Source organism: Agelaius tricolor, unplaced genomic scaffold, assembly GCF_023055355.1.
Source record: "Agelaius tricolor isolate 1412-34295 unplaced genomic scaffold, bAgeTri1.0.p SCAF_10, whole genome shotgun sequence".
NCBI classification, from domain to species: domain Eukaryota; kingdom Metazoa; phylum Chordata; class Aves; order Passeriformes; family Icteridae; genus Agelaius; species Agelaius tricolor.
Genome location: NW_027269270.1, coordinates 1,076,290 through 1,100,378, shown reverse-complemented (window position 1 = coordinate 1,100,378; position 24,089 = coordinate 1,076,290). Strand labels below are relative to the sequence as shown.

The following is a 24,089-nucleotide window of genomic DNA, read 5'->3' as shown; positions in this document are numbered from 1 at the left end:
ATCTAGAATCAGAAAATACAAATAATAATACTTCTCATAGAACACTTCATTTGTTCAAAGAAATGCAAGACATTAAGAGACTAAATCTTCAGTGTAATAATGAGCAGATTCATTATTCATGTTTCAAGCCAATAAAAAAAGGAGATAGATTATTGGCAAAGTTTTCATGCCTTCTAATGAAAGCCTAAGTAGAATATTATTAATTCAATAACTTGGGCTTTTCACTCACAAAAACGTATAAAGCTATTGTCAATCATATTTAGTATTCTCAGTTTTTATCAAAATAGATCCTGAGTTTGGGTAGTATTGGAATCAATCAAGCACCAAAAGGTAATTGATGATGTTTTCTTTTCTGCCTATTTGTGCCAGAGAGTTCTAACCCACCATGGCACAGGGAGAGTCTTCGTTCTGTAAAGCCCACCCTACTACTATCTATGTGCACTTGATACAGAAACATGGTAAAAAATAAGGTTTTTAATATTTCCCAGGCTGGCATCAGGCAGCCAGGCCTGTGTCCAACACCACAGCCAGCAGGGGTGGCCTCAAAACTTTGTGCTTTTTTGTCTGAGAGTATTTTTTAACTCAGTGCTGCATCTCGGTGTCTGCCTGCTAGAGGAAGTTTCCACATGCTCAATAAACACACAGCTTCTACTTAAATACACACAGTAGAGCTCTGCCAGAAAAATAAATACAGTGTTATAATTGGCTACTTTTCCAGTAATACATATTGTGTTACATAAATTACCAGGAATTGAGGCAAATAAGCGCTTCAATCCCAAAGGTAAGGCATGAAGTTTTGCAACCTTTTTCTCCTGCATTCACAGTGCTCTCTTTCAAAGACTGTGATTATTTGGCTGTTATCTAATTTCACTGCAGAATAGAAACCTGACTGGAGCCTTGCTTTCTGCTGGTTAATTATAAATTTATTAGGGGAATTTTGCCAAATGTCCCTCACTGTTAGACCTCACTGAATCTGAAGTTCAAGCTATCAGACATCATTTAACGTAATGCATTGCCCTCTTTTTCTGTTCTGCATGTGGTTTTTTGTATTTTTTTGTTCTCAGGTACATTCAATTTTCCCTTTCTGTGTATTATTTGCCAAAGAGGCTCTTTCAAGTTATAGAAATGGGACGAAGTCATTTTTAGAACAGCAAAATATGTAAGGAGGCAAGGTCCTTGGAGATGAAATGAATTTCCAACACAATAAAATAGCTTTCCTGTCCTGTTTGGGTGTTGCTGTTGACAGAATATCTTGTTAACAGCACACCAATGCCTCAGGGGTGGGGGGCTGTGGAGGGACCACCACAGAATGGGAAGGGAAGGATTAGAGAAACTTTTGGCCATCTCCCTGCTGTGGGAAGGCTTTAACCCTCTGGAGGTGCTTGCAAGAGTGAGCCCCAAAGTGCTTGGGACTGGGCTTGAGAGCACAAGGTGTTCTCACACCTCATCTAACAAGACCCACATTTAAGGACCATCATGTTCAGGCACTGCCCTTCAGCCTTCTCTTGGACTTTTGCTAAAAGTGGGGGCTCCCAATAAGTGTGAGACAAATTTGGAGCAGACTGGAGGGTACCTGGAGGTGTAGGTGCATCCTGTGTGAGCACAAAGCCCAGGATGTTCCTTCCCCCAGCTGGGCCAGAGGAGGGTTGGGACTGCAGTTAACTCTTGCAGGTAGAATCTCTTCAGCTACTAAATCCTGGTGCTTTTATTGCAGTTTTCAGCAGGAGTTGCAGCAGAGCTGGTGAGAGTTGAGTCTTTACAAATTGGTGTTAAAGGAAAGCTGCCATGCTCAGTTCAGCTCCTGAAAAGGGAGGGGAAAAGAACCTTGCTTGATCTCAGAGAGGAAATCTGAACTCTCAAAAATAAACTGCTGCAGCCTTTCAAAACTTAGCAAGCAAGTCAAAAATGTAACTGTTGACATAGATTTCTGTCCTGTCAGTGGAAGGACACAATTTGATCCAGTTCAGAGGCTCTGTGTTTTAGCAGTACGACTGTTCACAAGGAGGTCTGAGAAAAGGATGTTACAGGATTTTACAGCAGACTTAGAAATGTGCTGAGTCAGATGAGCAATGTTTGTTTATATGCCTAGGAGACACTAATGAAACATATGGATCATGTCTGGGGTTCTTTCTTCCTTGGCTAAGCCTTCCTAGCTGGGAAGATTTTGCTTTGCTTTTGGCAGAAGGAGGAAGACAAGGGCAGAGGAAGGGGGAAAATCACACCCTAGCACTTAGCAGTAAAGTCCATCCCTGTTCAGAGATCAGTTTCCTTTCACAAGCTCAATTTCCTGTGCACCAGAGCAAAGTGTGAGCTGTCAGGCTCCTGTGGTGACAGAGCTGGATCTCATCCTGCTCCTCCTGCCATCAGTGGCAGAGCTTGTGCTGCTTGCAGCAGGACTGGGCCGTGCTCATGGTGCCTGTGTGGTTCAGCCCCTGATGGGAGTGATGACAGCAGGGTTTAATACTGAATCCTGCTTCTGCTCAGTGTCAACTTAAAAAGTGCAAAAATTAAAATTATCTGATAACAGATTTCACCAGATTGAGAAACTCATGAGTAGCTCTGCAAACTGATCCCTGCCAGGGAAAGCCTGACTTGGAGCTTTGTTTAAATCGGGGGATTGCTCCTTGTTTTGCAGAGCACTCAGATTGCTGAGATTAAAACATTCCACAAGTGCTAAATATGAAAATAAATTACACAGAGAAGGATTAAATTTGTATATTCTTTCTAAATGTTTCTAAATACTGGAGGAGAAATGTTTGCATTGTCACAGAAGCTGCAGTAAAATCTCCTTTAGCACTGCATTTTCCAAGTGTCAAACGCTGGCTTGAGAGAGAGCACAAATGAATGTTCACAATTGGAAGAGAGTTCCATTTGTTCAGTGTAAGTAATAATCGAGCAAAGTGTTTCATATTGACAACATCATACTTTCATGTATCTTTTCAGAGACAAATGTACTTTCTAGAGTAAGAGTCCTCACATGTCAGTGTCTCAGAAAATGTGTTACATTTAGTGAAATAATGGGTCCAAAAAAAAATAAAATCACTGTCATAAATGATGGCAGGCACTTTTTACTGAAATACTGGTAGTTTTACATTCTTGACATGAATAATTGGATGTGTCATATGTGAAGCTACCTAGAAATAAAATAGAGGTCATAAAATGTAAAGACATGATAGGATGCATTTATAACAGCATAAACCAAGCTGGCATTTTAATGTCTTAGGCCAGCCTATTTGCTATCCTTGGCCATTGATCTTGGCTGGGAAAGTTCTATGCCGAATGTAAACAAATTTTGGAGATAGAGCCATACTATGAGAAAGTGATAGGGTTAAGTTTTGTTAAAAATATTCTCCTTTTGACTGTTCCAATTACAGCCCAGTAGGAGCACTGAAGGCTGGTTGTGGTGTGTCTTTACAGATCTTCCTCAGAAATGCTGTGTCCACCTTCACAGCAGGTGACTTTCTGGTGTAACTTGCCCTGAAAATTGTGATTGCAGCTCACACAGAAGAATGTTTCTCAATAGACATGAGAGGGAGTTGAGCTTAGTGTTTGCTCCATTTGAGACAGGAGGTTTGGGGAAAGATAGTACAGTTTGGGAGTTCCTGTTTGGGAATTCATTTAATTCAATTTAATGAATTCCTCTGAAGGCATGGAAAAAGTTGTGTGGGAGAGGCACTGACTCCAAAGAACAAGCTCAAAATCTCATTAATTTTCATTGGCTGTATAGGTAGTTTTAATTACCATGCTTGAACAGAGGTTCAATATGGCACAGAAATAAAATAAGTAATGATGGCTCCCTAACTACTCACTGAAATGGTATCCCACTCCACTCCCCCAATTTTTCCAAATACGGCTGAACACAGAAACTACATGCTTTAAAAAAAAAAAAAAAAAAAGACAAAAAATGGGGAAAAAAATCCTGATTGCATGTGTGGAGTGTTTTTTTGGAACACTAAAGTAGCAGAAGAATTGGCCACATGCTGTGTGCCTCGTGGCTGTGGTTTGCTGCATGGCTGGCAGTCCAGGCAGGCTGGGCACTGCTTTGTTCTTCCTGAGTTTTTCTGAGAAAGGATGCAGGGCAAGAGGAGTCTACCCAATGCCTGTATTCCCTTTCAATTACTGCACAGTCTCTGGAATATCTGACTGGTGCATGTTTTGGCTGCTGTTTTACATTTCTGCAGAGCCTAGGAATATTCACTGAAGTCTTATGTAAGTGGAAATCTTTCATATCTTCTCTTTTCAATGAAGTTTTACTGAAAGCCCTTTGGAATTTGAATGAACCATTGTGAAATGTGATTTTCAAAAGAGAAGTCTCTAGAAATTAAATCTTCCCAATCTGTTGAGCTAATGACATCAATATTGGTATGGTTAATTGAAGCCAGCATTCCTGGCATAGATGTGCTTCTGGATTAGTATCTGTCCATGTTTGTTTGAAACTCTTAGGAAATATCCAGACCTGGTGAGGTAGAATGAAGGCTGATTTATTGATGGACATCATTACCTCACCTGAATTTCAGGAAGAGGAATTGACTGCAGAGAAAAAGAAAACATTGAGCACAATTAGTCCTCTACTAACAGAGGGAAAGGATGAAGGTTGAAGTGGTGCCTGAGTGATGTTTTAGCATGCAATCTGCAAAATACTAAACTGAGCAGCATTTCTCTCGTGACATCATTTATTGAGAACCTCTTGAGGCATCAAGATTTGTGGAAGTGTCTAACCTGCTGTTCATACATGATCCCTCTGTCTTCTGAATGAGGATGTTCAAAGGTTTTATATCCATGAGGCTCTGTGTTCACAATGAGAAAAATACGCAGTGCACGTAGCTATAGATTTATTCTAATGTAGATAAACTTGTGCCATTGGATAGAAACATGAGCTTCCATGAAAAAACACTACAGGTTTATTCTAATGTAGATAAACTTGTGCAATTGGATAGAAACATGAGCTTCCATGAAAAAAACACCACAGATTTATAATAAAGTAGATAAATTTGTACCATTTGATAGAAACATGAGCTTCCATGAAAAAAACACTACAGATTTATAATAAAGTAGATAAACTTGTGCCATTGGATAGAAACATGAGCTTCCATGAAAAAGCAGGGTGATACTCTACCCTTCACATCAACTTCTTTTTTCATGGAAAAAGAACATCTAGATAAATTGTTGCCCTTTCTCACCAGAAGATAGCTGGTACAAGACAATCTTGCTGAAATTATGTCTCAGCTGGAAGGAAAGATGAATTTATTTTATGTAGCATTGGGGAAAGGTTCTCAGAAATATTCAGCCAGTCAGTTATCAGAGTGGTAAATGAGATCTTGAGAGCCAGAGCTCATCAGAGTGCAGTGATAGGGAAGTGGGAAGGAGAGAGGCTGCATCAGGGCTGGGTGTTTGTGTTCCTGATGGAAAAGTGCAAATCATTTCCTTCCCTTCTGCTGCTGTCATGGTCCATCACATCATCAGTCCATTTTCACCTTGCTAAGGGATTCTGAATGGGCCTTCCTGCTTTGGCACCTAATTAATCTCTCACAAGCCTGTTCTTGCAGCCTGTCTGCCTGGGACGGTCCAGATCTTACATCAGTGCCTGACAAACAAAATATCTTCTTTTCCTTTAACTGCCTCCCTTTTCCTGTGTTCTTTCACCCCAAGCCCAGTCAAGCAGGTTGAAGATTTTGTTCTTCTCCAGCCTTTGAGGAGATCATAGACACACCTTGTTATTACAGGAAAATTTCCTCTTTCTTCCAATGGAACCACTCTCACACTGTGGTAAGGAAAGCTGTCTATGTTTTCAAAAATGCAAAGTGCCCACAAAAAAAATGCAGCAGGATTTTCCTTGTCAGAAACTGTTCAGCAGCTCAGAGCCTTTACACTGGAACATGCAAGCTGGAAATGATTGGGCACCTTTAAAAAATGGCATTCCTAGGCACAAATAAGGGGTAAGATCTGAGATGGAAAAGGCATATTTGTGGTGTAAAACATTGCAATGAGACTGTGAGACAAAAGAATTATTTTACTGAAGCTATTTTACTGTCATATATCAAGTGATCATGAATATCAGATACCTTGTACACCAAGTTCTAACAGCCAAGCACTTTATGTCTAGTTTAAAATGAGTCCTTGTGACAAAATAATACATGTAGTCTATATAACAGATAACACTGGGTGGTATAATGTATTATCTATAATAGAAAAACATAGATTCTGTAAAATGATACCAGTGGAATCTAATATTTCCTTGAAATCTATTTCCTGGATAATCTTTCTTCTCAGAAGCTACTTATTTCCCTTCTGCTCTGCCTTTGTGGGGACAGGCTTGGTGTTGAGCACAGGATATCATTGCAGAGTGGCAAATGGAAAAGCACAGATCTGAGGAGTCCCTGGGTTAGATCAGTGCTCAGGGCAGTGTCCATCCCAACCGTGCAGCTCTCCTGGCCTGCCCCTCCCTGCAGACACTGAGCTCCTGTGCTGGTGGTACAGAACTGGCAAGAGCTCTGAAAGCCTTCTGGGGACATACAGGCAGGGGAAAAAAAAAGGCAGAAAAATCACATCTTTAATTCCCCTCTGCTGACAGCTTCCTTAATAAATATTGTAAGAAATTTCTCTGTTAGGAGCCACCCAGTAATCTAATTTGCAAGCCCCAGTGATATATTCAGCAGCCAGCTCCAGGGAGGTGTGTTTCTACTGTCAGAATCACATGAGCAGGGAATAAAATTCTGAGCTCTTGCTGAAAGCTGCAGTAATTTATGATGAGTTGTTGGCTTTTATTTTTTCATACTATTTTTGACTCAGCTGAACAAAGAGGATAGAGCTGCTACTGAGTTTACATTGATTAGTTTTTTCTACAGTATGCTCCCCTACCTGTGTGTTTTCACAGGATATAACAATACAAATACTGCACATTTAAGTTTTACATATATCTGAAGAAATCATGGAGTGATGCCCTTGTTTAATAATGAGTGATGGATCCTGGATTATTTCAATCTTCCCCCCTCTTGACACACTCCTGAAGGAGTTAAGCCTTTGCCAGTCTGCTGAGTTTAAGTAATCTTAAATTACTTAAACTCAGATTTAAGTTTAAGATTTGTCTGTCACTTTCTGTGCTGTCTGGATGGGGCATCCTTGGGCTCTTCCTTGTCTTCACCTCAGCTCCAGTTTAAGGAATGTTCTGCTCTGGTCTCTACACAGAAGGCAAAGCAAAACCCAAAAAGCTTTCCTGGGATTACAGCTGTACAGCCAAGGTCAGGCTGTTGGTGAGAGAACTGATTCTCCACAGCAGTGTCATTGTGGTTGTGTCCACTTTCCTACAATGGGAAAAGCTTCCTGTCTGGGGTTCCATCTGTATCAGGTCCATCCCCTCACCTGAGAAGGACCAACAGAGTTGTCCCAGAAATAAACTCATTCAAGGAAAACAAAGCAAAGAGGTGAGAAAAGCAGCCCAAAAGCTCAAGGGTGTTACTGCTCAGCTGGGAGGAGGTGCAGTGGCTGGGTGTCTTCAGCCTTGAAAGAACTTTCAGAACCACTTCACAGGGAGTTCCATCTGAGCTGTCAGTTCATGATGAACACCTCATTTCTAGGGGTGCACCTCTGTTCCCTCACCTCTGCTTTAAGAAATTGGAGCTTACAATGGCCGCTGGAGTGGTTCATCCATAGCCAGAGACCTCTCCTTCAGGGAAAAGGGGTTTGGGGTGTCCACAGGAACAAGACTTTACCCTCAGTAAAGAGCTCCCAGGCACCACTTGCTTTCTCTAAGCTTTTGTGCAGAGAGGAAAACCAGGTTGCCAGCACTCACTGGCTTTCTTCAGAGGGCATGTGGGCACAGTCCAATAGATCTCTCAGGCCTTTTGACAAAAAGGAATTTCATGTCTATAAAAAGGAAATTGTGCTGTCTCTATTCCTACCTTTTCATTCACATTTCCTTTCAGTTCTGCATCAACAAGGTTTTTTGAGGATCCACCCAGGGAACACAAAGTGGTGCTTTCATTGCTCCTCCTTAGGATTCAATCTTTTAAAAGCCACTTTTCATTTCTTTATGCCTTCCTGCTCCAGCTGGGAAGCAAACACCAATGGGTTGGGGTTTGTAGCTGTCTCCATGGCGCAGTGTTTGGGTGAGGAATCATTGTCAGTGTTCATTTTTCCAGAGATGCACAAAATGTGTTCTGCATTCACCTAAAGCTGTCTGTGGATCACATTACCCTGAGTGGAGGGTGCTGCATTCCTGTTTTCTTCTCTTGCAGTGAGAGGTGCAGGTACACCCTGCGTGGCCACAAGGACTCAGTCAACAGCATCGAGTTCCTGCCCTTCTCCAGCACCGTTGTCACCAGCTCTGCTGACAAGACCTTGTCTCTCTGGGATGTCAGAAAGGTAGGCAAGGCTTTGCCTTGGTCTTTCCTGAATTCAGGATTTAGTGATATGTGTGACATGAGAAAAATAAAACCCAGTGTGAAATCAAAATAGAAAGTGAGGGTGATGTGCCAGTAAAAGATTCACTAATACACGTGTTATCTTCTGACCAAAAATGTCACCATGCAACACTTCCTCTCGAAGGAATCTGCCTCCCCTCCTCCAGAACTCTGCTGATTCCTCATGGAACATGCATTATTTTCTCCATATTATATCACTGCAGGTGGTGAGAGAAACTCTGCATCTCCTCCTTTGTTCTTCTCTACCTTCATTCTTTGGAATGGGTAAAAATGGATTGAATACACTGGAGAGTGTATTTGTCCCTGCTGCTTTGCAAACCAAATATGCAAATCCTGTTCAAGTAGAACATGAGAACAAGGCAAAAGGAATTTTTTTTCCTCTTTCATCAGAAAATCTAATAATTATTCCTGTTTCTGTGGTATGGAGTAACTTTTGAAGTTCTCAAATTAATTCTTCAGTTGATGTTATAGCCTCTCAGTGCAAAGATACAAGATTCCAGCCTCAAATGCAGAAGGTTGTATTCATGGAAGGGATTTGAGAGGAAGCAGGCAGAGCTGTTGCTGTGGATTAAATGGTGTTGTCATCAGAGCTATACAAACACAGGATAGGAAAAACTGCCATGGAAATGACACTGGAATACTTGAAATGTTCATTAGGCAATTTCTATTTATGGATTATGGAAACAGACTGAATAGAAGGTCATTTAATAATAATAATAATAATCCTGGTCAGAAAGCACAATGAGTTAAAATGAAACTAGTCAGGACTCATTATTCCTAAATGCATTGGTTTGTAGGAATATTTGATATCCAAATATGAATAATTCAAAAAGAAGAAAAAAATTATTGCAATACAAACAAAAGTGAAATGCTTAATGGAAAAATAGATTTCTGCTTCGTTTTGTTTTCAATAAATCCTGCAAGGAACTTTAGCTTGCAAATATCTCAGTAATCTCCTGCTTATAGCAAATTAACAGAGTCATCAAAGAGTTTTCCTTTGACAAACATAAGGAAAAAGCCTCTATATTTGCTCACCAATATTGTTTTTCAGCTTTGGGTAATTTAGCTAAGATAGGAAAGACTTTTGTGAAAAGAAAACGTTGTATATGGCATTTTGTTGTGTATGTATGCTGTTGAGTTTTTTCCATGTCCAGTGGGAAATCTTGCAGGTTTGGAATAAATGCTCACAGTGAAACTTCACTTGAGGTGGTGAAATCCCTGTCAAGATGCCACCTCCCTCTAAATGCTGAATGATATTAAATGTTCCCTCCAGAAAGAAGATGAATTATTTTATCCCATTAATTAGGAATAGAGTATTTGCTCATCTCTGTGAGATCAATTAGCATTAAGGAGTACATTTAAGATACTTTTAATGAAACATGAAAACCACGCTCGGGTTTGTTTTCTCATAAATCAGATTCCTATTGCTAATGTTTTTGTGCATTCTGTTTGCAGAAAGACTGCTGCATAACACCAATAAAAGGATCCCATTCCCACCCCACTATCAAACTAATACCTCTGCTATTCAGGGAGGAAGACATCAAGGATGTCAACTTTTTTCTATTTGGGTCAAAGATGACTAAAGCAGCACAGTGACCAGATGCCAGTTCTGGCTCTGCACATCAAATTGTGTCCTTGTCAGTAATTTGTGGGCTGAACAGCAGAACCAAAAGTTAGAAGTTGCAAGGTAGTGTGGTCCTTGATGAATAATGCAGGCACCAATCTCATAGGAAAAAGAAAAAAAAAAAAAAAGAAAAAAAAACCACAATGAAATTGCCCAAAAATCGTGCCTGAACAGCAGCAAAAAGCTCCCAGTAAAAACCCAGCTCTGGCCATTTTCCTCTTCAGAGGCTCCTGCAGTTTCCCCTTCTGGGAATGCAGGCAGAGGCTCCTATGGGCTCCTGCAGGGATATCTGTGCATGGCTGTGGGGAAACTGCATCTCTGAGCCCCTGGGAATGGTTCCTGAGTTGGTGCACCACACTTCATCAGCAGGGCAGCCTGGGGCTCTGGGGCTGCACCACATCCACAGGAATTCATTGGGAAAGAATAGTCAGGGCAAAGAGCAAGAGGCTGCTGGGGGCTTCTCTAGGGTAATATTCTGCCTTCAAATGTGGCCTTGGATAGAAGAGCTTCTTAGGCACAGCCCTTTTTAGAGCAGTAGTTAATAAATTGCAGCTTCTGTGCTGCAGTCCCTGCCTATCATGGTGTGCTAATGGCTCTTGAGCATTGGCTGAGTTTGATGGAGTTCTCACACAATTAGGTCTGTGGGAGACAGCAGAGAAACCCAAAGGAATGTCCCACCTGGCAGGGCAAGCAGCAGCACTCAGCAACCCCAGCAGCAGGTTCTGAGGAGTGTCACAGTCCAGGTCCTGCTCTGTTCATCCTTGCCTTTGCATTTTGCCCCACAGAGGTCCCAAAATGATCCATCTGTTCATCCAGAGAAAGAGCAGAGTGAACCCCAAGAATCTGGGGGTGGTCGTTTGCATTTTTTCCTTTGTAAAAGGGCTCTGGCTGAAGGCACATGGGTCGTTTGAGGACAGTGGTCATTTCTAAGGGCTTTTCACTCTGTGTCCTACCAGAGAATAAATAAATCCATGCACAGGGCAGTTTCTGAGCTGTTGGCTGAGGTTTCCAGCTGTGCTGCAGCATTTTAATGATGAGCACTTGGCTGCCTGTGTGTTTCATATGGATGTAGAATAATTACAAGGATGCTGATCTAAGCTGCAGCCTTGCAATTTTCTCCTTCACAATACTGCCCATCCTCTCCCACCCTGGGATGTCTTTGGCCTGGGACAGCCTTGCTGGGGTTCCTGTTGCAGCTCAAAGCTGGTTAACTTTTGGTTAAACTGGGAAATAGTTCCAAACTTATAATTTCCTTACATAACCTTTTAAATCTATTTTCTTCTAATTAAATTATCTTTTAGACCACTTACTTTCCAGTGTTTATTTTATCACTATTTAGTAATTTCTAAATTAGTAATTCCCTTACATATCCTCTTGTAGTTTTTTTTTTCTTCCAGTGAAATATAAATTAGTTTGTAGACGTTTTGCTTTTCAATATGGATTTTGTCAGAACATTTTTGTCAGTAGACTTAAAGCACATGGGAACACCCAGATCATTTCAAGGATTTTGCCCATGGTGGGGGGTTCTTTGCCTGTGTCCCTTTGAAATAGTCATTCATGAGGCAAGTTCAGGAAAAAATGAATTTAAGGATCAAGTGTATGAGAGAAGCATTAAGCAGGCAAAAGGGAGTGATTTTGAAAAGCAATCTGGTTGTCTTTATAATTTTTAGCCTATTTCAGTTGATTTATCCCCAAGTAAACACCTTAGACACAAAATTATCAGTCAGAATCTCCTCAGAGTATTGGATTTGTCAGTTTTATTTGAACCCTTTTGAACTCCCAAGGAATGAATTCATGAGCTGAGTGGATAGACAGGCTGGGTCATTTAAAAAACCTTTGACAGGCAGTTTAAGGTCCAAATCAATCCTCTTCAAAAGTAGGTCAAAGATTGAAGTTGTCAGTGTTGGAGACAAAGAGCTCTTCCATGCAAACTCCAAATCTCCCAGTGCAATTGAATTATGCTGCTGTAAATAAGGGATGTGCAAGGGTAAGTCCAGTTCCTGGCATGGAGTGCAACAAATTCTGTGTTCCTCATTCTGTGCATTTGTAAATAATGGGTTCATATTTTAAAACTCCCTGTCTTCACATGAAAAGGAATTTGAGTCACAGTGAAATATGAAATCAAGAACAAATAGTTATGAATACGGATTATGTTTGCTCCCAGAAGTAGTATCACAAAAGACAAAAGTACAACTTGAAAAGGTTTATGTTAAATCTGTTTGGGATGCTTTCCTAGAAACTTAGTGCCAATTTTTTAAAAACCAGAAGTATGGTTGAGGAAAAAAGTCAAAATTTCTTTCTAATAATGAAAAACAATTGGGGAAAAAAAAAGCTTGATTTGGTCAATGTAGTTCTTAAAAATGCTACATTCTGACTTTATATCAAAACAACTTCGGTGAAAAAGGTAGATTGCAATAAAATATTTCAAATAATGAACATATAAGTGCCAGTTGGATCAGTTGACCCAGATACAAGCAAGAAAATATCCAATGTTCTGGTTTTGCTGTGGTTTTTTTTTCTTCCTGAGAGGCAGGAAAACCACTGCCCTTCAAACTGTGTGTGGCTGCTGTCCCCAGGATCACCCTCACACTGGAACTATGTCTTTCCCTTGGACCTGTTCCTTCTTTATCTTTTCTTCCAAATCAACCCATTAAATCAGCAGTTTACCAGACTGTATAATCAGCTGATCCCACAGGCTTTTCCCCCTGTTAAACTAGGTTTACACCAGACTAAACCTTTTAGAATCTGACAGGTTGTTCTGCAGAGCTCAACAGCTGGACTTGATGATCTTAAAAGTCTTTTCCAAGCAAAGTGATTCCGTGATTCTAAAGCTCCAGGTGAATTAGTGGCCCTTAAAAGGTTAGAATTGTTTTATTAAGCTGTTCCTGTTCACTGATATGCCCAGTTCTGTCCAGTGGATGTCTGAGTCCTGTTGCCAGTGGGAATTCAGCCCATTAATGAGTTGTCTTCCTCTGCCTTTTTGCCAAAACACAGAAAAGCTACATTTTTAATTTCAAAGGGAAGTCTTGGAGAGGACAAGACAGTTCTGTGTGTTAAAGCTTAAATCTCCAGCTTGGCTTGCAAGTCATGTGAAATGTATAAATGGCAGTGAGGTTAGATTAAAGTAACACTTTCCATCATGATATTCACAGTCATTTAAGCTCCTGCTGGAGAATCACAGGATCTGCTGAGCTGGAAGGGACCTACAAGGACTGTCCAGTCCAGCTCCTGGCCCTGCACAGCACCATCCCCAGCAATCCCACCCTGTCCCTGAAGCATTATCCAAATGTTCCTTGAGCTCTGGCAGTCCTGAGGCCTTGACCATTCTCTGCTGAGCCAGTTCCAAGAGCCCCAGGATCCTCTGCAGCTGGATGCTTTCCTTCCTGTGCAGTCATGGTTTCCCCAGGGGCTCTGCAGGAGTTTCCTCCAAAGTTTGCACCCTCCAGAGTTTCTTGCAGTGCAGCCCAGCCTGGCTTTGACTTAGTGTCAAAGACTTGGTGTCAAGACTGGGTGTCTTGGAGCAAGTGTTGTCTCCTTCTCACATCCCTGCCTTTCCCAGGGTGGGAGCAGCCCTGTGATCCATCCCTAGCCAGGTATAGCAGTGCCTGTCCTGCAATCCCTGCTTGCTGCCCTGCTCCCAAAGCTCCCAGCACGTGATTGCCTCCATTGCTGCAGCCCTGCAGGGCTCAGGGCCTTCTAGCAAAGCTTCTGCTGTGGCTCAAGGTTCCCTCTCATCCCTGTGCTGCTTTCCTCTGCCCAGGATGGCTGATGGATGGTGATGGATGGTGGGTGGTGGGTTGTGGTGGTGTTCACAGGGGTCTCAGGACAAGGGAAGAGATGAGAATCTTGACTTCATGTTTCAGAAGGCTGATTTATTATTTTATGATATATATTATAGTAAAACTATATTAAAAGAATAGAAGAAAGGATTTCATCAGAAGGCTACAAAGGAAAGGAAGGAATGGAATGATAATAAAATCTTGTGACTGACCAGAGAGTCTGAGCCAGCTGGGCTGTGATTGGCCATTAATTAGAAACAACCACATGAGCCAATCAAAGATGCACCTGTTGCATTCCACAGCAGCAGATAACCACTGTTTACATTTCATTTCTGAGGCCTCTCAGCTTCTCAGGAGAAAAGATCCTAAGGAAAGGATTTTTCATAGTATATGTCTGTGACAATGGGTGGTGGGGTGATGGGTGGTGGGAGCTGCTGCTGAGCAAGGCAGTGTGCAGTGATGGAGCCCTGTGATCCACAGCTCTGTCATCACAAGCAAGGGACACCTCAGGCCCTGCAATTCCCACTGCACTGGCAGCTCCCTGCACTGCTGGGTTGGCAAGGGCAGGCAGAGAGAAGCACTGGAGGGAAGGGGGGCATTAATTCACCACCCATTGAGGCAGATTTCATCTGTTGTCACTTGCTGCTTGTCTTTGAATGTTAGTAGTAATTAGAGAGCTATAAATAGATAAATGTAACATATTGGAAGTCTGGCCTTGGGTTCCAGTAAGCACTCTGTGGCTCCTGGCAAGGGGTCTGGGGAGCACGGGTGAAATAAAAATGAGGGAAATGGAGTGAGGGAAGCAGGTTGTGCTCCTGCCTGAGCAGAGTGAAGATTGACCTGAATGTGAACTTCTTAGCAGCTGCCTGTGTCCACCCATAATGTGTGGGCAGGAAATATTGCAGTAAGAATGAGTTTGATTTCTATGTGGCCAATGTCACTTTGAAACAAAATGGGAGTAAAGTTCTTTCAAAGGCTTTGGGAAAGGCCTGGCTGCAGAATAACATTTGCATTGACTTCTTGGTCCTAAAACTCTAATTAAATTATTGATTATGAAGCTGGCTGCTTTCTTAATAGTTCCTAATGTAACAATTAAACCAAAGTAAGTAATTAAAAATGAAAAGATTGGTCCACAAGTACAATCTTCAAAAGGTCATTTTCAACTTAATTGCTTTTTTGAAACAGGCAGGAATAGAACAAATGAGTCATTAGCAAAAAAGCAATTTGGTGTGTGCATGTGTGTAATAATATGTCTACCAGATGACCACTGACCACACAGTACCTAAATTAATTTAAAATAATGGCTAAATTTACTTAGTTGATATTATATTAACACATCTCTTCCAGACCAGGCCTCTGGTGTGTGAAGTGCAGTAGGACATAGGGAACTGTAGCATGTTTCTGCTCTGGACAGCTGAGAGCCCAGGGCAGAAGCCAGAAACTTCAGCCAAAGAGCACAAAATTTCACTGGAACTATTATGTTATTGTTTAATGTCATAAACAATGCTTTGTACTACACTGAGCATTTTTTTTTTTATATTATTATTTACAGGTGTGAGAAGTAAGGGTTTAGATGCCAGTCAGATTGGTCCATGGATTTTTACAGGTGGGGAAGGTGGCAGGGAGGGGAGCACGAAGGTGTTTGCCAGAAAAATTTCCAAAAGACCACTTAACACTGTTGGATAGTGATTGTTGTGCTGGCTGCAGCTGGATTCTGCTTCAATGGACCTGCTCCAAACCAAATCCTCTTCTGGATGAGGCAGTGGTGGAGGGGGAGAGGGAGGGAATTCCTGTGCAGCTCAGGTTGGGAGAGAACTAGATAAATCTGCTGGTTTGTGAAGTTAAACACCATGATGACTGTGGCTACACATTCTCAAAAAGATCTATTAAAATCCAAACCTTACAAATCAATTTCCTTTCTTCTATCAATAACATCAAGTAATACATTTTCAATTATTAGGTTTTCAGTTTGGTAAAAACTGAATCAAAATATTGGTGATGACTTGATGTGTTTATATAGATTACTCCCTTTTAAGTGCTTGTGGATACATTTATTCCCACTCTGGCTCCCCACAGCCTCAGGGGATGGCTGCCTTGGGCTTCAAGTTCTTTACATAAGAACAACCAGATACTGCCTGAGAAATGGCTTGAATTGAGAAGCAGGCAGACCTTTGGGATGACTTCAGCTATTTCAGACCTTGTAAGGGGTATTTGAAAATAAAAATATTTTCTTGTTGGTTCAAGAAAGCTTAAGTGGTCAATTTTATCATGTGCAGAATAGCTGAGGGCCCTGGTTTTGCAGGAAAAGCTGTAGGCTGCCAAATTGGTTTTGGGTAGAACACCCCATGGAGCATTGATTCATGGTGAAGGTTTGCAGTGGGAATTCACACTTCAAACGTTGCCCAAAGGATGGAATTTTGGTGGTGCATATTTCATGTATGGGAGCTGCCAGGCACTCAGAGGTGTGAATCAGTTCTGTGCTCTGACACCCTAAAGGCAGCAGCACAGGGAGGTGCTGTTCTCATGCTGTAGTCCAAGGCCAAAATGCAGCCTCTGATTACAGCTGAATTCCTCTGCCACATTTAGAAGCACGATTAGTAGTTGAGGATGTTTTGTGTTAAGAGGCAGTGGGGTTGGTCCATTGCAATACAGATATGGAATTTAGGAGGTGGTTCTTGGCTTCTTCACAGCCCCAGGGATTTGCACGTGAGTGTTAAGCACATCACATCACATCACCATATCCCTTCACCTCTCTTCCATCTCCCCTTGCACCCCTGGGCTGCAGGGTTGGGCATTGTGGCCACATTTCTCTTCACAGAGAAAAGCAAGGCACAACTTCCCAAGGATTTTCTGGAGTTCACATTCTCTGAACCTCAGAGAAAGAAAAAACAACTCTTATCTCATTTACTGCTCCTGTGTTTTGGAACAAGTGGAATGCATAGTGGAAGATTGTTTACCTGAAGGCAGTTGGGGATTGGATTCTGGTGTGAGTGTTTGGATTCATTGGCCAAGTGAATCCTGTGTGCGTGTTGGGACTGCCGGCTGACAGTCCCGAGATTCTGGGGGTTGAGTTGGGTTGAGTGCTTGTGCAGGTTCAGTTTAGATGTAGTATAATAAAGTGTAGATGTAGTACAATAAAGTAATTAATTAGCCTGCTGATATCATGGAGTCAGATGCATCATTCCTCCCAGACATCGGGGTTGCCCTGCTGTTTACAATAAGGCATGAGAAAAGCACATCAAAACATGACAGTCTTGCCCTGTCAGTGTGCTGTACTGTTATCATCTTATCACAGGGGTTCCACACTGCTGTCTCCTTATCACAAAAGTTTCAAACCCCTTGGTGTTTCTTGTGGGCAGCTCTCAGAGCACTGACTCCTTCTTCTTCACAAAGCAGCCACTGACTCCAGTTCCCTTCTCAAGCAGCCACCCCACTCTTTTATAGCACTCTTCTGCTCATCTGTGGTCTGGTAAAGTCAGGCCTGCTCCTAATCTTTGATAATTGGCCCAGCTGCAACTCCTAAGGGGTAAGATTACTTTCTACACTATCTTATATTCTATCCCACTACACTGTACTAACAACCTACAGATCACAGAATATGCTGAGTTGGAAGGGGCCTCCAAGGAGCATTGAGATGTTTCAACTGATATTCTAAAATACAACATATTCAGTTCTCTCTTGCTGAGATCTTTTTCTCCACTCGTGTTTTTAGGTTGTTCTGTAGAAAGCATTGATTTGATGCAGATGGGAGACAGAGCTGATTGCTAAAATGGTGGAGGTAGGATGAAGAATATGACAGACATCCTGAGAAGGAGCTTCAGGTGTTGAACAGTGTCAGTGTGGATTGGGAGACATTGGCATGGGCTGCTGGAGAGGAGACCCAACAAGGAGCATAAAGTGCTCCAGGAGAACAATCCTGGTGGGATTTCACATTTCCTATAGAAATGGGAGCACATGTCCGTTTGCTGCCTTGCAGATGAGGTGGTGTCATGGCACTGGAATTGTGACATTGTCAGAACCAGAAGTGACTCTGTGGAGAGCTGTCCTTTCTGGTAGCCTGAGCACCCTGAGTGTCCCTCACTCAGCAGCAAAGAATCCACTGCTAATTGCATGTGAAATTTATGTGAGGCAGTGGAAAGACATCTGTCTCCATCACTGGGCCCATCTGGAATTTCCCATCAAGGAGACAGTGTTCCAGTCAGTGGTGTGACTTGCTGTGTCATTGCAGTTGACAGCCAGGTTTTCTTGCACTGTGACATTTGCCAGGCTCTTCAGCTGACAACAGGCTTGTCCTCTGAGTGCCCTGGGATTGCTCACAGAATTTCCTCTGCCTGTTTTCTTCTCCTGTATATACCGGCATCTCCTTTATTTCCTTGGAATAATTAGACATACCTCAAAGGCACACATTTATCAAGGCAGTCAGCATGCAATTGCTCATCCCTGCCATAAATCCCAGTGTCCCACACCATCCCTTGATAAATCCAACTGTGAGTGCATTAATCCCCTCATAAATGTTATGTTTGGATGTTTTGTGTCCCGCTTTCCTGGCAGGCTGAGGTCTGGGAGCTTCTTTTCAGGAGAGCAGTCCCAAAGCCCCTCTTGATTACGGGGTGATTTCAGACCTGGAGCAGAAAAACCATCTTCAGCAGCAGCATCATTGTCTCTCAAGTTCAGATTTCTGGCAGTGGCACTACTAAAATTAATTGTTTCAGGACTCAAAGCGTCCTGGCACCAGCACAGGAGGAATGAGGCACTGCCGAAAAGGTACCACCAATTGATCCCCTGGGAACTGGCTGTTCCCACTCTGCTCAGTGTGCTTGTCAGGACAGAAAGGATTTAGCAGTAAAGACTGGCTTTACAGTTTATTTAGCTTCTCATTTTCTCTAAAAATAAATATGTGATTATGGCTTTCCTGTTTTCCCTCTTCTGTGGCTCAAGCCCAGCTTCTCTGCCTCCAAGGGAGTTTCAGGCCAGTGTTTTGCAAATGATAGTATTTTACATGCCAGTCCCTTACTCAGCTGATTGTTTCTTTCCCCTCAGAAAACGTTTTATAGAGAAGCGATAATCTTTCAGAAATGAGACATCACACTCAGATTGGAAGCACTGGGACAAAGCTGGTAGGCAAGAAGCAGAATTCAACAATTCAGTGGCATTCAGTGACAAACCTTTGTGATCTTTCCGTGCTGGTGACAGTGGTCCAGCATCAATGGGCCAATTCTGCACTTTGAACAAACACAGGAAAGGAGGTTACTCAGTGCTGGATATTGAAACAACTGTGCCAAGGCCTACTTTTGATTTAAATCTTACCTGGTTTGTATGACATTCATGCAAAAGCAACAGAGTTCCTTGAGCAAATGTTATGGAAGTGCAGGAATGGCCAGGACCATTCCTGTCCAAATGGACAAAATTTGGACCAAATTTTGTGTGCCAAAGCTGTCCCACTCCCCAGCTCCATCCAGTGGTGCCATGCAGCTGGTTTTCCTGATTGAGATGGAAAGCTGAGTTTAAAACTCATTGCATTTGGAAATGCAGGTGGAATTTATTTGACACAGTTAAAGTGCAAATAAGTGTCAGTGGTATTTGTATGAGTGCAATTGGAGTTTATAAAAAGGTTCATAGGAAATGGGATTGGCAATGCAAGATACTGTGAGGGGGGAAAAAGTTAAGCAGTTTTATTCTGGGAGAAAATGCGTAACATATTTGAATAATTTTGGTTTAGGGGCTGATTTTTTTGGTGGAATTGGGTCCCTCTAAAACCTTTCTTTTCCTAATTTAGAAATTGGAGATTGCAAGAACTGCTGTGAACTTGCAGAGTATTTTTTTTTTAATCAAGAAAATACTCTTTTTCTGGAGGAAAATGCATATATTGCTTTTAATTTAGACCCTGGTGTTTCCAGTGGAGTATCACTTGCTGTACAGGAGAGTTAAACAGCTGCCACACACCTGTAAAAGTGTGTGTCTATGAGGATGGGGCTGCACGCCTTTTCTAGATCTGTTTTCTACCCCAGAAACACTTATGAGTAGTCAAGAGTAAATTTTTGTATTAAATCTAAAACAATGAAGGCATTACTTGGCACTGATGATAACTGAGAAGGCAGTAAATTGTGTGTACTGGTGTAATGTTCAAAATTGGGCTGGGTTTGTGGTGACAGCCCCCATCTGCTGTCTGACTTACCACTTTTGAGAGTTTGGTTATTAAACAAATTAATGGAGCAATTTACATTTCTTACTCACTCAGCATTAGCAAGTGGATTGCATTCCCTAATTAGCATGTAAGGAAATGGATAATAAAGCTTTTCCCAAAAAATACGCATTGCCAGTTCTCACACCTTATTCCAAATTTTCTCATTTTTTAACCTGCCAAAATGAAATAAATGTCTGCTGGGGGTATGAAAAAAGTAATTCTTTCTTCTTTAACTTCCTCTTAATTAACTTTTAATGTATGCTGTTACTCAGGGATCATTCCTTAATACTAAATGTGTCTGAAACAGAAAAGACAGATTTAAATGATTTAGATAAACATCTGCTGAACACCGGGGCATAAAATTACAGATTCAGAAAAACAGTGGCTTTCTGCCAGCCTTCACAGCCAAAAAAAAAGCCACAAAAATTGTTTTCCATTTCTGTAAATCTTCTTCCCTTGTGTATATGAGCTTAGAGGAATTTATCAATTCATTAGGTACAGGTAACGTGGATTGCAAATGGTGCTTATATATACGTATATATAAAATACAAACTTCCTCAATAGCACCAAATTGCTCTATGAGCATCACCAAAGTAGCAGAGATTTTGATAGAGCACATCTTGTCTTTCTGGTATAAAAGTCAATGCTTTGACTTGTTCTGAAGCAGCACTCTTTTCCTTAATTTAAGACCAGGAAAGGAAAGAGTTCCATAGTTTCTGCTTACCTGACTATATAAAGTTAGTCCACACTGGTGTTAAATAACTCTGTTTAGATAAATTGGTTCTGTCTTTAGCAATTTAGAACAATCTTCATAAGTAATGTGCAGTAAGAGGGTATTAAAATAATTGCCTGCTATTTATTTTCAGCAATATTTAACTTCAGAAATGGCATAATAAAAAGAAATATTTCATGGCAATCTCAAGATTTCCAATAGTTGAATCAATACAGTAAACACAGTATAGTTTTCCAAATTATTACAGAGGCTAAGCATATGTTAGAGATCTAAACACAAAATCACTCTTAGCATGGTTAGAATATTATCTGATAGAAGAGAATTTAATCATAAGACTTGATTGATCCAATTATTTCTGTGGAAACATCTTCATTTTGCAGGCTTCTCACACGTGCTGGGTTGCATCCCAGTGGGAGTTTTCTCCGTCCCCAGGGGGGAGCAGGGAGGGCTCAGTGCAGATGCCCAGGAAGGATTCCTGAGGTGGGCAGAGCTCAGGGTGTGCAGTGCCTGGCAAAGGAGCTGCTCTGCTGCCAAAGGCCTGGGCAGCCCAGGGATGTCTGCCTGGAGCTAGCTCTGTCAACAGTTTCATCCTAGAATGGATGGAGAAATAGCACTTGGATCCCATATCTTGTATCAGGATGTGTGAAATGGGTCACTCAGGCTCCTGTGCCCCCCATGAGCTGTGGCCTGCTGTCTGCAAGATTGGGATGATTGGGATTAGCAGGAAAAGTCAAGAGGTTGAAAACTTTCTGTGTATCAATTCATGGAGGTAACCTCTGTTCTGCAAAAGCAGACTGTAGTGTCTACAGAATTTTGGTTGTTTCCCTTTGACAATTTTGATCTATTTTTTAGTTTCTAGCAATATACTTAAATCTTAACTTAGTAATATTTTAGAACAGAAAGTTGCTTTCATTCAGTAAGCCTAAACTTTATAAAATATGTTTTTCAGCAGTGCTGATATTATTTTACCAAATTTGTGTCAGCTGACTTATTTAAACTGACCCGTTCCTTGACCAGGTTTATTGTTGTTAGAAGAGGTCCATTTCCCACTTTGTCAATTCCTGTTCACAGCACTTCTGCTAATAACAGGATGCAAATTAGATGATGAGAGAAAGCATAAATGTGAGTACCATCAGAGCTGGCTGCTCAGCACTGTTCCCAGCTCTGATTCCTTCTGGCTGCACCCGGGGTGGTCCTTAAACAATTCCTGCCCTGATGAGAAGTGTCCCATATGTGAGGAATGTCCCATTCCATGCCTGGAATTTTTCCTTGTTGCATGGATCCTACTCTGCCAAACCCCACGTAATGCCATGACCAAAAGCAGGCAGAGTGATCAAAGTGATGACTTCAGGACAATCTAAATTAGGTAGGCCTTGCTCCATCCTCTGTCAGTGTTACTGTCCCATTTTTGAGGATGGAACAAGGGGAAGATGACAGTGTAGAGTAGATATACCACATTATACTTCCCTCCCAGATAACTGTGGATGGTGTAGGTTAAGAGGGAGAAAGATGATAGAAAGATAAAATCAAGGATAAGTGAAAAATAAGTAGTAAGAGAGATCGATGTGAAAGCAAAGTAAGCAGTGGTGTCAAGAGAAAAACAGGGCATAAAAGAGCTTAAGGAAAGGAAACTGCTAACAAAAAATCAGGATATATTATATATTTTTGGGATATCCGTTTTCTGCTTAGAAGCTTCTACCAAATGAAAGGCTCTCTAGTAGTGATTGATTTGTAATCTCTGGTGTCATTGCCCTCATTTCCCCCAAAGCCTTCTGGAGGCTGGCTGTTGAAAAGTATGAATTGCAGCAAAGAAATGGTTCCTGGCAAAAAGAGGGATTGGTAATCAACTCCCTTCCTGCCAGGCAGGGCTGCTCCCTCCCATCCCCTTTGCTGCCTGCTATCCTGTCTGCAAAAAGTCATCACCAACCATGGTGCCCAGGGAGGACACAGGGATACCAGGGTGGCAAATCAGTCATGCTGGGCCCAACAGGGAGCACTGAGGACAGACAGCATGCCTTGAGTTTGGTAATTTGGTTGTTTTTCAGGATGAACCAAAGACTGGGTGGCTTTTCAGGAGTCAGTGTCCCCCTGGGCTGGTGCTCCCTGGGGGGATGATGTCCACCTGGAGGATGTGCTGGCAGCAGGAGTTGCACTCAGGCTGCCCAGGGCACATCATGGGGCAGGCTCCTGTGCCACTGCAGAGCTCCCAAGGTTTTCTCTCCTTCTCATGTGCCCAAGCACTGGGCAGACAGCACTGTGAGGAGAAAATGGAGTGTCTGCCTAGGAGCAGGAACAGCAGAGGCTGCTGGTCCCCCGGGAGGACGGGACTAGAGGTGGTTTCACAGTATTTGTATCCTCAGGGAGCAGTGGGAGGAGGAGAACACAGCCCCAGACTGAAATCCTGAAGGAGAACAGCTTTGGGACAACGTGCCAGAGCACCTGCAGCAAAAGAGGGAGCACACTGCCAGGTGTGAGCTCCTCCCTCCTCTTCTGGGGCCAAGGAACCAGGCAAGGGCCTTCAGCAAGAGGAGGCAAAGGCATTGGGTAGGAGGGCTGGTTTTGTACCCCATTGTGATGCTCCAAGGTGGTGTTCAGCAGGTGTCCATGGAACCTGGCCATGAGGCAGGGTGGGAGGCTGGGGATGAGCCCATCCCACTGCCACCTACCTTGGCAAAGGTCCTCTCAGCCCTCCTGCTGGGGATATAGAAAGAATAAATAAAAACACAAAAGAGGAATTGCTAAAACTGTCCCTTGATAACCAAATGGTTGATCATAAATTGGAGTGTCTATGCAAATGAAGTAAATAATTAAAAACTCCAAGAACAGCACTGACTAGGTGGTTGATGGCTGGCAATTATAAATGCTGAATTTTTAATATGCATACATCTAAGGAGCCAGTAAAAATTAGCTCCTAGACTAATGGACTTGCCTTTCTTCCAAGGCAGAATTTTAATGAGAGCATTATTTATAGCAGAGACCAAGAAGGAGCATTTTCTTGCTCAGTCTCATTTCTTCTTTGCTGGCACTTTATTCATTAACCTCTGAACTTCTCTAGAGAAGAATAATGCCCTACACAGGGGAGGGCAAAGATCACCCTGACCCCCTGAAATTAGTCATGGGTCAGGTATTGTTAAGAGAGTTACGTCTTCTAACAAATAATATTCATAAACCCCTGTTGGTGATATGTCCTCATTTCCTGCTGGTTTCTGGGTCATTTATCTGCAGTTCAGTTCACTGGAGAGAAAATAAATAGAATGTGGTGTCTTGTAGTGGAAAGCTTCTTGTGCCATCTTGTCTTGTTCGTGAGATTTTAGAATTTTGTTTGAAAATCTGCAGAACTGGAATGCAA

The 24,089-nt window shown here is 42.1% G+C and overlaps 1 protein-coding gene across 2 annotated transcripts in view; it reads left to right on the top strand.

The window, feature by feature from the left end:
* SPAG16 (sperm associated antigen 16) overlaps positions 1 to 24,089 on the top strand; it is a 374,434-nt gene that overhangs the window by 211,395 nt on the left and 138,950 nt on the right. For both annotated transcript variants that reach the window (XM_071434327.1, XM_071434326.1), the window contains one exon: positions 8,235 to 8,361. In XM_071434327.1, coding sequence (XP_071290428.1) covers positions 8,235 to 8,361 — 127 coding nt within the window. The remainder of the gene's footprint in view (positions 1 to 8,234; positions 8,362 to 24,089) is intronic.